The sequence below is a fragment of the Antedon mediterranea genome, chromosome 1 (assembly GCF_964355755.1).
Source record: "Antedon mediterranea chromosome 1, ecAntMedi1.1, whole genome shotgun sequence".
Classification (NCBI taxonomy): domain Eukaryota; kingdom Metazoa; phylum Echinodermata; class Crinoidea; order Comatulida; family Antedonidae; genus Antedon; species Antedon mediterranea.
The window spans coordinates 18,508,444-18,522,458 of record NC_092670.1 but is presented as its reverse complement, the minus strand read 5'-3'; the positions used below and the strand labels follow the sequence as shown (position 1 = coordinate 18,522,458).

General features: G+C 34.7%; 1 protein-coding gene across 1 annotated transcript; it reads right to left on the bottom strand.

Moving 5' to 3' along the window:
• Positions 1-33: 33 nt before the first annotated feature.
• On the bottom strand, positions 34-13,561 carry LOC140060012 (intraflagellar transport protein 140 homolog). Its single transcript, XM_072106045.1, has 31 exons — positions 13,446-13,561; positions 12,611-12,780; positions 11,499-11,720; positions 11,209-11,336; positions 10,921-11,063; positions 10,380-10,555; positions 9,753-9,954; positions 9,394-9,635; positions 8,957-9,067; positions 8,724-8,796; positions 8,293-8,384; positions 8,068-8,195; positions 7,658-7,772; positions 7,315-7,454; positions 6,776-6,941; positions 6,243-6,374; positions 5,826-6,016; positions 5,382-5,559; positions 5,159-5,242; positions 4,817-4,923; positions 4,474-4,569; positions 4,115-4,247; positions 3,786-3,857; positions 3,564-3,635; positions 3,080-3,208; positions 2,700-2,882; positions 2,348-2,548; positions 2,043-2,255; positions 1,753-1,919; positions 1,437-1,578; positions 34-1,158 (listed from the first exon to the last, which is right to left on the bottom strand). Exons 2-31 carry the CDS (start codon positions 12,749-12,751, stop codon positions 949-951), a joined length of 4,389 nt encoding a protein of 1,462 aa, XP_071962146.1. The 5' UTR covers positions 12,752-12,780; positions 13,446-13,561; the 3' UTR covers positions 34-948.
• Positions 13,562-14,015: the final 454 nt, after the last annotated feature.

The window sequence follows — 14,015 nt, the reverse complement described above, 5'->3', positions numbered from 1 at the left end:
CCTATAAAATATTCTTGGCTCCAATCTGTAAACAGGGAGCAATTATAAAAATCAAATACATGTAATAATATTTTTGTAGATTTCAAGGTGACAATAAATACTATTTCTAAAAAGGTTTCTTTTTTTGTTGGTTTCTATATATTTATATTGGTATATAAGTATCTTTTCAGAGATCCCGCCTCGTGAATAAAAATACTGAAAGATGAGGGTGTATCAATTTTATCTCTGGTGCGCATACGTACAACTGAGAACTAGTGCTGTTCCGCCAAGAATGTTAAAGAGTCGCTATCCAATCGAGTTTGAACAAAACCATGAAAGCCCCAGTGGTCTAATGTTTAGGACATCTGCATATCAAGCAGGCGGTTCAAGTCTCGGTTGGGGCGACTTTTTCTCATTCTCACAGATTTCCTCATCTTTATCATTTCAAATCAATTAATTAAATTTCAGTATATCAGCGGGCGGTTTAGAATTAATGTTCTTTGCCTGATTTGTTTATATTGGTATACTTATATTCAATGTGCAAACGAGAGAAATTATGTGAATACAATATGAATATTGCATATCACACACTCATACCTATAGTACAGTACATCTTCATTGACATAACTTCAATTTTATTTTCATAAGACACTGTACATCATTATGTAGTAACATGAGAATTTTTTTTTTAAAGTAGAATGCACTTAGTTAGGGAGGTGTGAAAGGAGTTCTATTAAATAATTTAGTTGAGTGTCTTGCTGTGTAATGGTTATTGATAGGGATGTTATAAATGTGATAGGAATTAAGAGGGCTTAAAAAACAAATGGAATGTCTTTACATTAAGGTGCTATATGGGAAATGGTCAGGCTGGCTTAAAATTGTACAAATATAAATTATACTAATCACAACCATACAAAAAAACTTGACAGGTACGATGACCTATAAGTAATCATTTTTCTCTTGGACCAATCAGCAATATCCGTTGTCGTCATCATACTCCTCTTGTACTTCTTCCTCAACTTCATCACCATCGTCTTCATCTTTTTTCTCTGCTCCCATTCCTCGGCCCAGTGGGATATCCAGTGAACGATGGATTGCTTCTATTGTCCGCATGTTGACGTAAAACGCCATGTTTACAGTTGGTATTCGACTTCGCATTTCTTCCATGCATGCGTATGCCTAAAGAAGAGAAGAATAAGAAATTTGGATTAACCAACTTATAATTGCTTCATAGAGCAGAACTAGTGAACGGCAACACAACCATGAATACAGATGACTGCGCTACATATAGCTCTGTCTACACTATCAAACTAGTAGTGTGATGTGCCCAAATATGGTAGTAATATACCTAAATATGGTAGTGATATGACATCATGTCCATATATAGGCACATCACATTGTTTTGTCACATAAAGTTAGCTTTAGTATTAAATGTAAAATAGAAGGATTCAGTTTACCTTTTTATAGGTCTCTTGTCTGGCATAGTGTTCTATCATCATGCCATAGACATCACCAACTCTCACAGCACTGTCCAAATCTTGTTCTTCTAGCAGTACTTGGCACTGCTTCATGGCTTCTTCTGGGTCTTCATCATAAACTCTATAAAGAAAAGAATTATACTATGAGACATAAAAGAGCTATGAATATAACACCTCAAGTAAAAAAGCTATAAGATATATTCCAGGGAAGAGATTACCCAATTAGACAATAAGATGGAAACATAAAATTGGACAGTGAAAGAATGGCATTAAGCTCAGTGAAATCAGTATTTACCGTCTTGCCTGCACAAACTTTTTGACAAGATTAATGCGATGTTTTAGGGCAGCTAGCTTTTCTTCTTGTTGGGATGCATTCTTCAACTTGGCCTTGCTCAAACATTTATAAGCCTCGCTCAACGCTCCTAGAGCTTTATCATAATTCTGGTATTCATCAATTTCAACCTAGGATTAAAAAAGTATTTACCGTATTACAGTATTAGTAATAATCAGATATCTATTCAAGGTTGAGTGCACTACACTAGCTACGGACGGACGGACTTTTCTTTTATCAGTTCAAAAAGTTACCTGAGCACAAGCATCATAAAATCCCGACAAAGAATCTAAAGCACGCCCTCTAGTGTAGAATCCGATGATATTTTTCATTATTTCTGGATCTTTGCGCCAATCCAAAGATTGCAAGTAGTTTGCAGCCATCACATAGATCTCTTTCTGACGAGACACACCAGCAAAGAAGATAATCTTCTCAGTATCGCCCGACTTCAAGAGTGCCTTCATTGCCTGAACAAAGAAAAGAAATAAAACTTTCTTAATACTAGTCAACCTAATCCAAAGTCACCTTTTTACCAAAATGTTTTTTCAGTGATGCTCACCTTAGCTTTATTGCCTGCTTGGGTATATTTCTTAGTAGCCAAATGATAAGACCCTTGTTGAAAACAGATGTCTGCTACTCTTTCTAGTAATTTGTTCCGCAGATCGTTGTTGGGGTCGTCCTTTGAAATTGTCATTTTCTCAGCTAACTTCTCAGTTATGTTCACACCTTGTTGCATACATAAGTCAAGTGCCTCTGTAAACTGAATACAAACATTAAAGTATGATTTTTTACCAGATGGTATTAGTAAATCATAGAATCTCTTAATGAAGGGATATTATTAATTTCTTGACAAATTTTCTTGGACCAAACCAGTTATTTTCAAGAGATTTAATTGTGTAAAATGTTCAAACCTTCTTTGCAACAACAAGCAAGTCAACAGCTTTATCATACTGCCCATGTTCCATGAAGAAATCAGCGCAACGGTTGAGTAACATAGGGTCTGTTTTCTCATCCAGGTCCTCAGCAATCAGTTGCAATGCTGCAAACTGCTGTGTGTCAAAAGCAAGCTCCAGGGCTTTGGAAAAATGACCACCCTAAAAAGGAAAAATAAGGCATTTAATCTACTAAAACTGAAACCATTATTAACCGACAGAGGAAAAATTGTTGCCAGTGTGGCATAACAAAATTCTACATAAAACTGTTGGGTCCCTCTACATACAGAATCACTGGTATAACATTGGCATCTGTCCTATTAACATATAATAGAGATCATTGGTTCAAGCATTTTTACCTTGTGATACAGCATAACTGCTTTATCCATGGTTTGAGGGCTACTTTCATAGTATTGTGCGGCATCAATCATATCTGCTGAATTGCTCATCAAAGCAAGATTCATTAACTGGTCTTCCATGTTGTTCTCCTGTAAGAGCGCATAAGTTTAGTCACATATGGTGATATACAGGTTTGTAAACATTAAAAAGACAATTAATTAATTAATGCCTTAACAAGCTCTGTCTACACTATCAAACTTTATGTGAACAAAAAGTGTAATGTGCCCAAATATGATAGTGATATGCCCAAATATGGTAGTGATATGACATCATCATGTCCATATATGGGCACATCACAATTTTTTTTTACATAAAGTTTGATAGTGTAGACATTGCAGTAGACCCCTCAAAATACATCTCTCCAGTTTAAACCTTGATGATTGGACACTTGTTGGAGTAAAGGTGCATTGTGGAACATTGAGACAAACAGTTACATTATGTTACCTTGCAAAGACGAATAGCTTGACTATAAGCCTGGGCACGTGTAAAGAAATGGATTGAAGATTTGTAGTCCTCCTGAAACAAAAATTTAACACACACAATTTTAGTTGAATCTTAATAAGCATTCTATTGTTCTTATTCCACTTGCTAACACTATTAGAAAAGTGCTATAAATTATTATTTATCATCATACAATATTGCATATAAATATGGTACTGTACATACTGCATTTTCATACTGCCTAGCAAGGTGATAACATGCTGCTCTGTCCCCTGTCTGACTTGCAATTTCGGATGCCTAATAAATTAAATAGAAACATAGGTAATACATTCACTTATCTGCTACACTATCAAACTTTATTTGACAAAATAATGTGATGTGCCCATATATGGACATGATCATATCCCTACCATATAAGGGAATATCACTACCATATTTGGGCAAATCACACGTTTTTTATCTAACTAGTTTGATAGTGTCGATAGAGCTTAATACAATGTATATGTATACTGTAGCAGTATAAATGTATGATTGAGAAACGGTTGTCAACTTACTTTTTCTAAGTTGTTACAATAACAGTAGACTCTAACCAATGATAGGTAGTCTTGAGCCATCTCATAGAATTGCAATGCTGTTTCCATCTCACTTGTACTCTCCATGTACTGAGCCCACCACTTTTTAAGCGATCTGTAATTTGTTAGATTCAATAACATACATATACTGTAGTAATTACTTTTTTCATTACCATACTTAGTTAGGATTGCATCAATGTGCTAGATTCATGCTGTCAGAGTTTGTTGTGTGCTTTACGATGCAAGCAGCAAAACCATCTAAAAACCAATTATATTTTGCACATTGTAATCCAAGTTCAGAGCTGAGATTGTGTGTCTTTTGAGATAAATGTGATTCTTACTTGTCTTTTGTTTTCATAATGTAGGCCTTCAATGCCTGAGGCTCGTCAAATAACATCCGTGGAACTTCAAACCTGTGCGTGTCTGATTTTTCATAACTATTGGAAACAAATTATCAAAATGTCATTCTATTTCGAGTCCATTTCAGTATATTTTTATATAGTGTGATGAGATCCACTGAAGGATGTTGAAATGAAATAGTACTGTGGCTGTTACTACTAATTTATCTTTTTGGCTACAGTTGTGCTAAGCCAAAGGTAGCACTTGGCTGCATCTGGATTAGGCTGATGAAGTCTGACGGTGCTAAAAACCCAGGAAGAGGAATGTATTCAAGGAAATATTTACTTTGGTATAGCCCCATTCATGTCTCCTTTGGATTCCAAATGTTTAGCATAGTTGTAATATGTTGTCCTAAGATGTATTCGATCATGAAGCTCTGCTGTCTCCATGGCCTGATGTGAACAAGAAAACAAGATGTTAAACAATCAATAGAGGATAAGGCGATTACATGCATAATACTAAGAGGTACACAACTAATCTAGATGGTAAAATAAAGGGCATGTACATTCCCAAAATAGTCACCCTGGCCCAAAATGTCTTGTTTTATGGACATTCTAGGACATTTATGTAGGTTTCAGTCCTGGGAGAGTTCACCCTATAAAGAAATAATTCATATTGCTATAATACCTTCGCCCATTGTCCACTAGCCTGGTAGAATTGGTTTAGCAAATCATATCGACCACAATTCTTGTATAGTCTTTCAGCATCCTCCTGAAAACAACAAATATTTTTACAAGATAGAATATGTGTGTAGAGAAAATAAATAAAAAATGACAAGAAAAGTAACACATGGGTTTAGCACTAGCACTTCCAGTATAGTACCCTCAAAGATAGATATTTCCATACTTACCAGTAGGCCTAGCTGGATGGCTAGCATAGCTACACGTGCATCTAGTTCAGGCTCTTTCTCCGCCTCTCTCAATGCCCTTGCTCCTCTAGCATGGCCCATGTTACCAAGGCAGACCTTTGCAACATCAAGCCTTCTTGTTTTAACACACATTGTAGCCATGTTCTCCCAGACAGATTCACTGAAAATGGATACATTTACAGTGATGCAACTACAATATATGCAAAGGTGTAGTAAAGCTCTATCCACACTAACTAGTTTGACAAAAAAGTGTGATGTGACCAAATATGGTAGTGATATGACATCATCATGTCCATGTACAGTATGGTCACACACTTTTTTGTCAAACTAGTTCTATTGGTATTATAGACCAGTTCAATCAAGAAGTTACTATTGTTGAGGAATACTGTTTTTAAAAGGCTTTATACCACTGTGGGTAACACTTACCTTTTAATTAGTTTGATTGCTTTGAATGCCTCATCCATATTACCAATAGTAAGGTAAAAGCTGAAATTCATCATGCCATCGCGAGAATTCTTGTCACTGTCTTCCAGGCCTACAAAGTCTCGCATGACTTTGCGAGATGATGGGGAGTCAAATGCTAGAGTGTCAGCATCTTCATCATGCTTTTCACCAGGCTAATGGAAAAATTTATATAATAACTACCTGTAAATTATATAGCAACAATTGCTATACCTGTATATGAGGAATGGAGAAAACTAAACAATATTGTTTGTGTTGTTGGTCATACACAATGCATAAGATAATATAATAATGTGTTGCAATTCTATAATATTTCACTTGATTTTAATTTCTCTCACAATGAAGGTTTAAACTCTAGTGTCAATTGTGCAGAATAATCACCTTTTTAACAAAGTATAAGTAAGGAATACCAGCTCCTAGCATACTGCTGTATCCAGAATGGAGAGGAATTCCACCTTGCAGCATCACACCAAAATCCAGGGTGGTAAAAAGGGACACTACCATTACTTCAGGCTGTAAAAAAAAGTAATAGTAGTATGGTTACTGACAGCAATTATGGTGGCATTTGATATTTATCCAGCTAGCCCAACTTGCCATGTTGATTTTATATCTAGCATGTTAAGGTTACATACATATAAATGGCAATATCAAATGTCATCAACATCTGAATAGGTGATAATCTATTCAACCATCTAGGCTCCATTTTTGAAAACCTAATTATCATGGTGTCTTTCACACCTTGTCCGGTACGGTGAATCGAATGTCAATGTTTCATTTTAACGTCACTCCACGCGACTATGTACTATTTGATATGCGCATAGCCGCGTGAAAACGAAACATTGACGTTCAATTAGATTTGCTTTTAGGTGGCATTCTGCAACTACCTGAAATAAAAAAAGATTTACTGTACGTACGGGTAGATTATTAAGGGTGCTAATCTTTTTCTTCTTAGTTTGCGCTGCATTCTCATTGTCAGGCGCCAGAACAGCTTCACAGACAATCAGCTTTGGTTCCATTGGATCCCAGTAGAATTTGGATGGATATCTCATAGCAACATCTTGAGCGGCTTCTAGTCTTCCCCTGGATAAAAAGAATAATTCAGGTAAAGAGACCTGTGGCATTTTTCACCAATCGCACTTAAGTGAGATATTTTCTGTAAATATTAAGTATTTCACTCAATAAATATTTAAGTATTTCCCATAAATTGTATTCACTTAGATAGGAAATTGTTTTAATTTTAATGGTAAGTGTTTTCCTTATAGCCTAAGTGTGAATGGTTAATACTGGGCTTAAATCTACAGATTCTATAACTATGCTGTAAAATTTTTTATTTATGAACAGTCAAAAATCTCTACACTAAAATCTGATGAATGAATATGTCCAAATCTGTTTGTAATTAGCATTATGATCACTACTGATTATTCAGACACAATAAACAACTTCGCATACAAACCTTTCTACGTCATTCATATCTTCATTATTTGTAAGTAATACATCGTCTTGGTCTCCTTGTCCAGTTGCAAAATCAAAGTACTGTATAGAATCCATATCAACATCCCATATATATAGTTTAGAGTCTGGTGTACCATCAGTCTAATGGAAACAAATCACCATACATTAACGCCATTGAATGAGAGCCTATAGCCTAAAGCTCTGTCTAAACTATTAAACTACAGTAGTTTGACAAAAAAGGTGTGATGTGCCCAAATATTGTAGTGATAAGCCCAAATATAAGCACACGAATAAGCATTACAGAGTAATATTTAAAGTTATTGTTTTTAAAGATAACTTCTTACCTTTTCTACTATTAAAGACACCCTAGTTCCAGTGCTGTTTGCTTTGGCTGACTTTATAATCTTCAGTTCTGGTATAATTTCTGCAAAGTTTTTAGAGCAAGTTAATTTGGCTTCCCTGTAAAAAAAAAAACCAGTACAGTCAGAGTATCTTGTCTTAAGGGTCTTTCACACCTGTTCCGGCAGGGCGAATCCAGCATGTGAATATGCGGCAATCAATATGCGCATAGCCGCATGAAAATGAAACATTGAAATTATATCGGATTTGCCAGCACCAGATCGAAACCGTTCTGGAACAGGTGTAAAAGGCCCTTTCATTAGGATGGTTGAACATGCTTTTACACTACACAAACCTGGTTAAAGTGTTGCTTGTGTGAAAGGAGTATAAGATCACAACGCAATGTACATCTTACCTCCTAGATATGTCGTAAACTTTGACAAATCCTGATGATGTGGCAACAACAAGGCATTTGTTACAAATTTCCATGGTAACTGGTTCACCATCATCATCATTTAGCGATATCAATTGCTTTACTGTGCCCTATATTTGTTTTTAAAAAGAAGAAAAATCAGTTACTCTTATAAATTTTAAAAATTAATAATTTATAAATTTAAATACAAACAAACTTGAATAATACCTGGAATGTCCTAACTTGTATTTTGCCTGGCTCAGTGGTGTAAACATTTTGCTCATACAAACAAACAACTGAAGACTCGGTAGAAAATGTACCTAAAAGCAAACAGAGTATATGTTTCAATCTAACAGCAAACTATTAATTTCATTCAGCATTAGGCTCTAAAGCTCTGTCTACACTATCAAACTAGTTTGACAAAAAAGTGTGATGTGCCCAAATATGGTAGTGATATGCCCAAATATAGTAGTGATATGACATCTTCATGTCCATAAATGGGCACATCACATTTTGTTGTCACATAAAGTTTGATAGTGTAGACAGAGCTTAAAAGTGGTGAATGAACAAATGCCAATATTACCCAGTGACATTCAGGAACCAGGTATTGACCTGCATTGACCCCTAAAACCAATTGTTTGAACTATTAAATACTGTACCTGAGGCTCGAATAGCTTGTTGGCCAATCTCATAGACAACAGCTTTTCTACCATTCCAAATCACCATGTGCTCCTATCACATATAAAATAAAACAAATGGCCATTTTAAAACAGATAAAAACTTTCTTTTGGTATTTTCCTTATAATATTTTATTATACTGTATTTTGAATTTAAAAACATATATTTATACAGGATTAAAACAATAGCGAAATAATATAACAAATAATGTCACCTTTGATACATAGACTCCTTTAACATGAATATCGGTGTTAACGTTGTGATGAGTCTTATTAGCAAACATATCCACTGATAAGGTGTTAGGTCCTGTCTGCACCACACAGATCTGTGAACAGGAAATAAACTATTCTGAGAATTTAAGATTTGTATAGAACAAATGAGAAGCTTCTTACACTCTGCCACAAAAAAATAGTGACTTCTAAACTAGTTTGACAAAAAAAGTGTGATAAAAAAAATGGTAGTGATATGGTTAAATATGGTAGTGATATGACATCATCATGTCCATATATGCATGGGCACATCACATTTTTTTGTCACATAAAGTTTGATAGTGTAGAATAGTCTTCTGGAACCAAGATTCAATATTTTATGAGTAAAAAGGTGGCCTAAATGGTACATTGCATTTCTCATTAAGTTGACCTATGGCCTGACCTCATCTTTCATGTGTCCACTCATAAGTTGCTCATTCAAGACAGTAACAAGGTTGATTGTATTTGTTGCCAGGAGGTTCTTCTTTGTCCCCCATTTTATTTGAAGTATATTTCCCTCTAAGTTAGAAGCTTTCTGAAGTTTCCATTTGGTTTCACTCTCTTGCTTGCGAGCCATCAGACCGCGGTTGGGCGAGTACTTCCAGAATGCCACACGGCCTCGATCAGTTCCGCCTGCGAGAATTTCTGTTGAAAAAATCATATCGCATTAATATTTAACATTAGGATTTTTTGTATAATTAAATAATAACTAAAAGTGTCAATATAAATAAACAATGTTCAAACAATAAATAATTATTGTACCTTTGTTTTTACAGTATGAAACACAATTCACACATTCTCCTGTCTCAAATCCCGACTGTGGATCTAATGCTAGAACAAAGTTATCATCTTTATCGAGGTCCCACATACGAACAGTACAGTCACCACTAGCAGTTGCTAACAGTCCCTTGCCAGCCCAGACAATGGCACAGTCTGTGTCTGTTGGCTTGCCACTCAATTTAACCTGTTAAGACAAAATAAATTTAGTGGCTCTGTAGCATGGTGTTTTATATGGTTGCTAATCAATACCAATGTGTTTGGTTCAAATCTATTATAACTCTAATAATCTTTTTTCAAATATTTTCATGTTGTATTATTTCAAATATAAATACTCTAGTGTACTAAATTGTCTTTAGAGACTTCAAAACAGTATTTAGTGGCTCTGTAGCATGGTGGTTAATATATTTGCCTATCAATCTCAATGTGTTTGGTTTAACTCTATATAAAGCCTTGTCTACACTATAAAACTTTATGTGACAAATAAATGTGATGTGCCCATACAGTATATGGACATGGTGATGTCATAACACTACCATATTTGGGCATATCACTACCATATTTGGACACACCACACTTGATAGTGTAGACAGAGCTTTTTATCATTCATACCTTCATAGTCTCCTGTAACTTTCCATCACTCATGACAGTATGTTGAGAAAGCATCAGAGAATCGGTGATGATAACCAGGATGTTACGATGCTCATTGTATAGAAGCTTCTTCACCGGTTCCTCACACTTATGCATGTTGAAGACGTTTCCCTTTTCATCAATGTAAATCACATCACCTACAAAATGGAAAAATGAAAAAAAGTGACATAAAGATCTGTATGAATGTTTTTTTCAAATCTACTCAAGGTTTAAAAAACAATGCTTGAGGGGATTATAATTGGCAAGGACATATTAAGCTCTGTCTACACAATCAAACTTTATGTGACAAAAAATATGATGCCCCCATATACAGTATAGACACAATGATGTAATATCACTACCATATTTGGGCACATCACACTTTTTTTGTCAAACTAGTTTTACAATGTTACAAATGTACTGTATTTTGTCGTGCTTGAAATGAAATAAAACAAATATCAATAAATATCAATAGTGTAGATAGAGCTTTATCGTCATAGTGAGACAATTTTAAGAAACTTACCATCTGCTCCAGCGATGTAACAAGAAAATCCATCACCAGCATTTGTCTTGGACGACTTGATGAGCTCCTTACGCCATGAAAACATGTCAAGCGCCCTCTCATCTCCTCTAACAGCTGCCCGGGCCAGTGCAGCTATTTCTGATCTAAAAATCAGTTAATATAATTAATTAATCTATAATAAATTGAATAAGAAGTATATGTTTCTGGATCTTGAGTATCTTCTTTGTGTAGTATAAAACTTTATATATTTATAATATCAACACAATTTTCCCATTTTGTTTAACTTACTCTGAATTGTCTTGTGGTGTTGGTTTAAATATACACTGCCTTGGTTTCTGTTGATTTTCATGTTGACACACTGGTGTTGGATTAATGCGACCTTTTGTATCGGCCTTCCATACTATTATAAGCCCAGCCTGATGGAGTTAAATATAGTGTATGACATACATAGTATACTGGGCTTATGGCAGACACAGGACAGTGCCCACAGCATGCACATGCTGTTTCTTATGCACAAAAGAAAACAAATACTGAATTTAATATTATTGTATCAAAAGAGATTCAATAAACAACATTACCTTGTCAGCAGTTACGATTCTAGTTCCACGATCGTTCCACGTGATCAAGCACACTTCTGATTTATGCAAATTTGGTGCTTCATGCACTTCTTTGGATTCATCATTCCACACAAGAACCTGGCCAGATTCCCATCCACTGGCAAAGATGGGCTTAAGAGGGTGCCAACTTAACGAAGACGAGCCACATGAGCGTTGAACACAGGCATTTTCTAGTTCTTCACCCTAAAAAAAAGAGAATGAAAACAACACTAAATATATACTGCATGAAACTTTAAATTTTCACAAACTGCCTCCCATTGCCCGGCACAGCTTGTATATATAAAATTATATTTAAAACATCTTTGACCTGTCATTTTAAACCTCTTGCTATGGCCATCTACTGTATTGTTTTAGAATGTCAATAAAAATAAAAAGTTTCTTTTACCAATGAACAACTATGAATGTAACTTGCTGTTAGTACTACTCAAAATTAAATGTATGTATTATTATCTATTATTGTACTTGGGCCAGTGAGTTGTGAGTAAGTGTGGCCGAGCGGTTAAGACAGTGGAACCGTAATCCATAGCCATCAAATCGGCAAGGGTTCGAGGCTCATTGCTCCATGGTTCTGGTGGTAGAACAATTCTTCTCGGATAAGGACTATAAACCGTAGGTCCAGTGTACATCTGGCTCATGTGCACTTTAAAGAACCTAGTACATCTTTCGAGACGAGTAGGGGGTTACTTCTATGTACTAGTTCATACATACACACTGTCATGGACATAACGTAATGGCGCCGTCGTTGTCTGCCGATGCCATGATGTGACCCTTAGGGGAGAAGAATGTTGTTGAAAAGATGTATTAACATCTAAGTCCACAGCGCCTTTGATCACTAATTGTTGCTGGAATTGGCGCTTTACAAATTCGTATGATTATATATTATATTATTATATATTATATTATTATATTACATACTGTTGAATAAATGAAATGAACTATTATTTTACAATCACTTATCTTTGTCTTTTAGATGCTAATTAATATAAATTATTATTACCCCTATTTATAAAGTGTCGCATATTAGTTAACGCTTTATAAATTCAAAATATTGTTAAAAATTAAAAAATAAATACCTCTTCATTATAGAGTTGCACAGTGCCTCCACCTCCTTCTGTTCTTGTAGCAACAGCTAGAAGTAGTTGTGTATCATGCCATGCAATGTCAACTTGACTTCCAGCAACTGTCTGGACTCTATGGTCGAAATATACAGCCATCTTCCAAACTCTGCGATAATGATGTGAGCCTGCAGAAAGAAATACAGGAATCTTACAAACCCAATCTTACACTGTCACTAGTAGTAAACTAGTACAAGTAATACTAGTAGTAGAGGAGGAATTGTTTTGCAGAGTCAATTTGATGATAATTATTAATAGTAATTAATAATAATAGTCTAGGCCTAGTAGGCCTTGGTTTATTAAAAATCATATTCATAATATTAATGATTTATAAGATAATATTTTGTTAATTAATAATAAATAATATATTATTTAGCCTAGACTAGTTAGGCCCAGGCATCAGTCAATTTAATATAATTATAGGCCTAGCTAGGCTAGTATATAGTAGTATAGGCCTAATAGTAATAATTGATAATATTAATATTACTAAAATAAAATAATATTTTGTAATCACTAAATAAATAATATATCCGATATTCTTCTAAGTCTAGGTCTTTATTCAGTGGATAAATATGCAACCAATGAGTGGTTTACAAAAAAATAGGTTTAGGCCCTCATTTTTGCCTTTTAACCTGGGAGGAGAGGCACAGAAAAGGGCACTTCGCCCCCATGAAAATGCGGGGAATGATGATGGCAGGCTAGGACCTAACGTAGCAGCTAGGCTGGCTAAAGTAAAACATTATTTTCTATATTGTACATCAAATAAACAATATATAACTCATTTAATGCTTACAAAACTATATATATATTGGATCGCTTTCTAATGTATTAATAATTCATCTCATTGACCAAATTTAGAGAGAGGAATCACACTTTCTATTTACAGTTGTTTTTTCCAGTTCGCCCTCATAGTTACAAAAATGATATGGGACGCTTAATAAGCAAAAATATGTAACACTTAAATAATTACAAATGAGATTTTCTAACAACCGAAAAATGTATCAGCAAACAATAATTGTGTCTGAAAGTATAGAAAAATAATCCACAAAAAAGAACAAAACAATTTATATATAACGATAATGGTTAAATACAAGTTACCATTACTTATGAGTATATAATGCATAGTTGGCGCTTTACACATAACGACTCACGACCGATAATTACGATGATCGATTGTATTGTTAATCGATGATAATTCAATCGACCATAGAGATATTATAGTGAACTATAATCACTATAATATCTCTATGAATCGACTGAATATCAATTAAGTGTGTGCTATGGAATATTTTTTCTAAACTAAATGTTGAATTGAATTATTATTGTATATTTATTTTTTTTTTTCGAACGTCTGATTCACTAG

Bases quoted from the DNA above. Each gene is read 5' to 3' on its own strand.
- LOC140060012 (XM_072106045.1), bottom strand. From the start codon at position 12,751: ATGGCTGTATATTTCGACCATAGAGTCCAGACAGTTGCTGGAAGTCAA. The intron at 7,455-7,657 runs GTAAGAAGTTAT...TGTTTCCATTAG, and splicing joins TGTCTTTAATAGTAGAAAAG to ACTGATGGTACACCAGACTC. The intron at 4,570-4,816 runs GTAAATATTTCC...TGTTTCCAATAG, and splicing joins ATGAATGGGGCTATACCAAA to TTATGAAAAATCAGACACGC.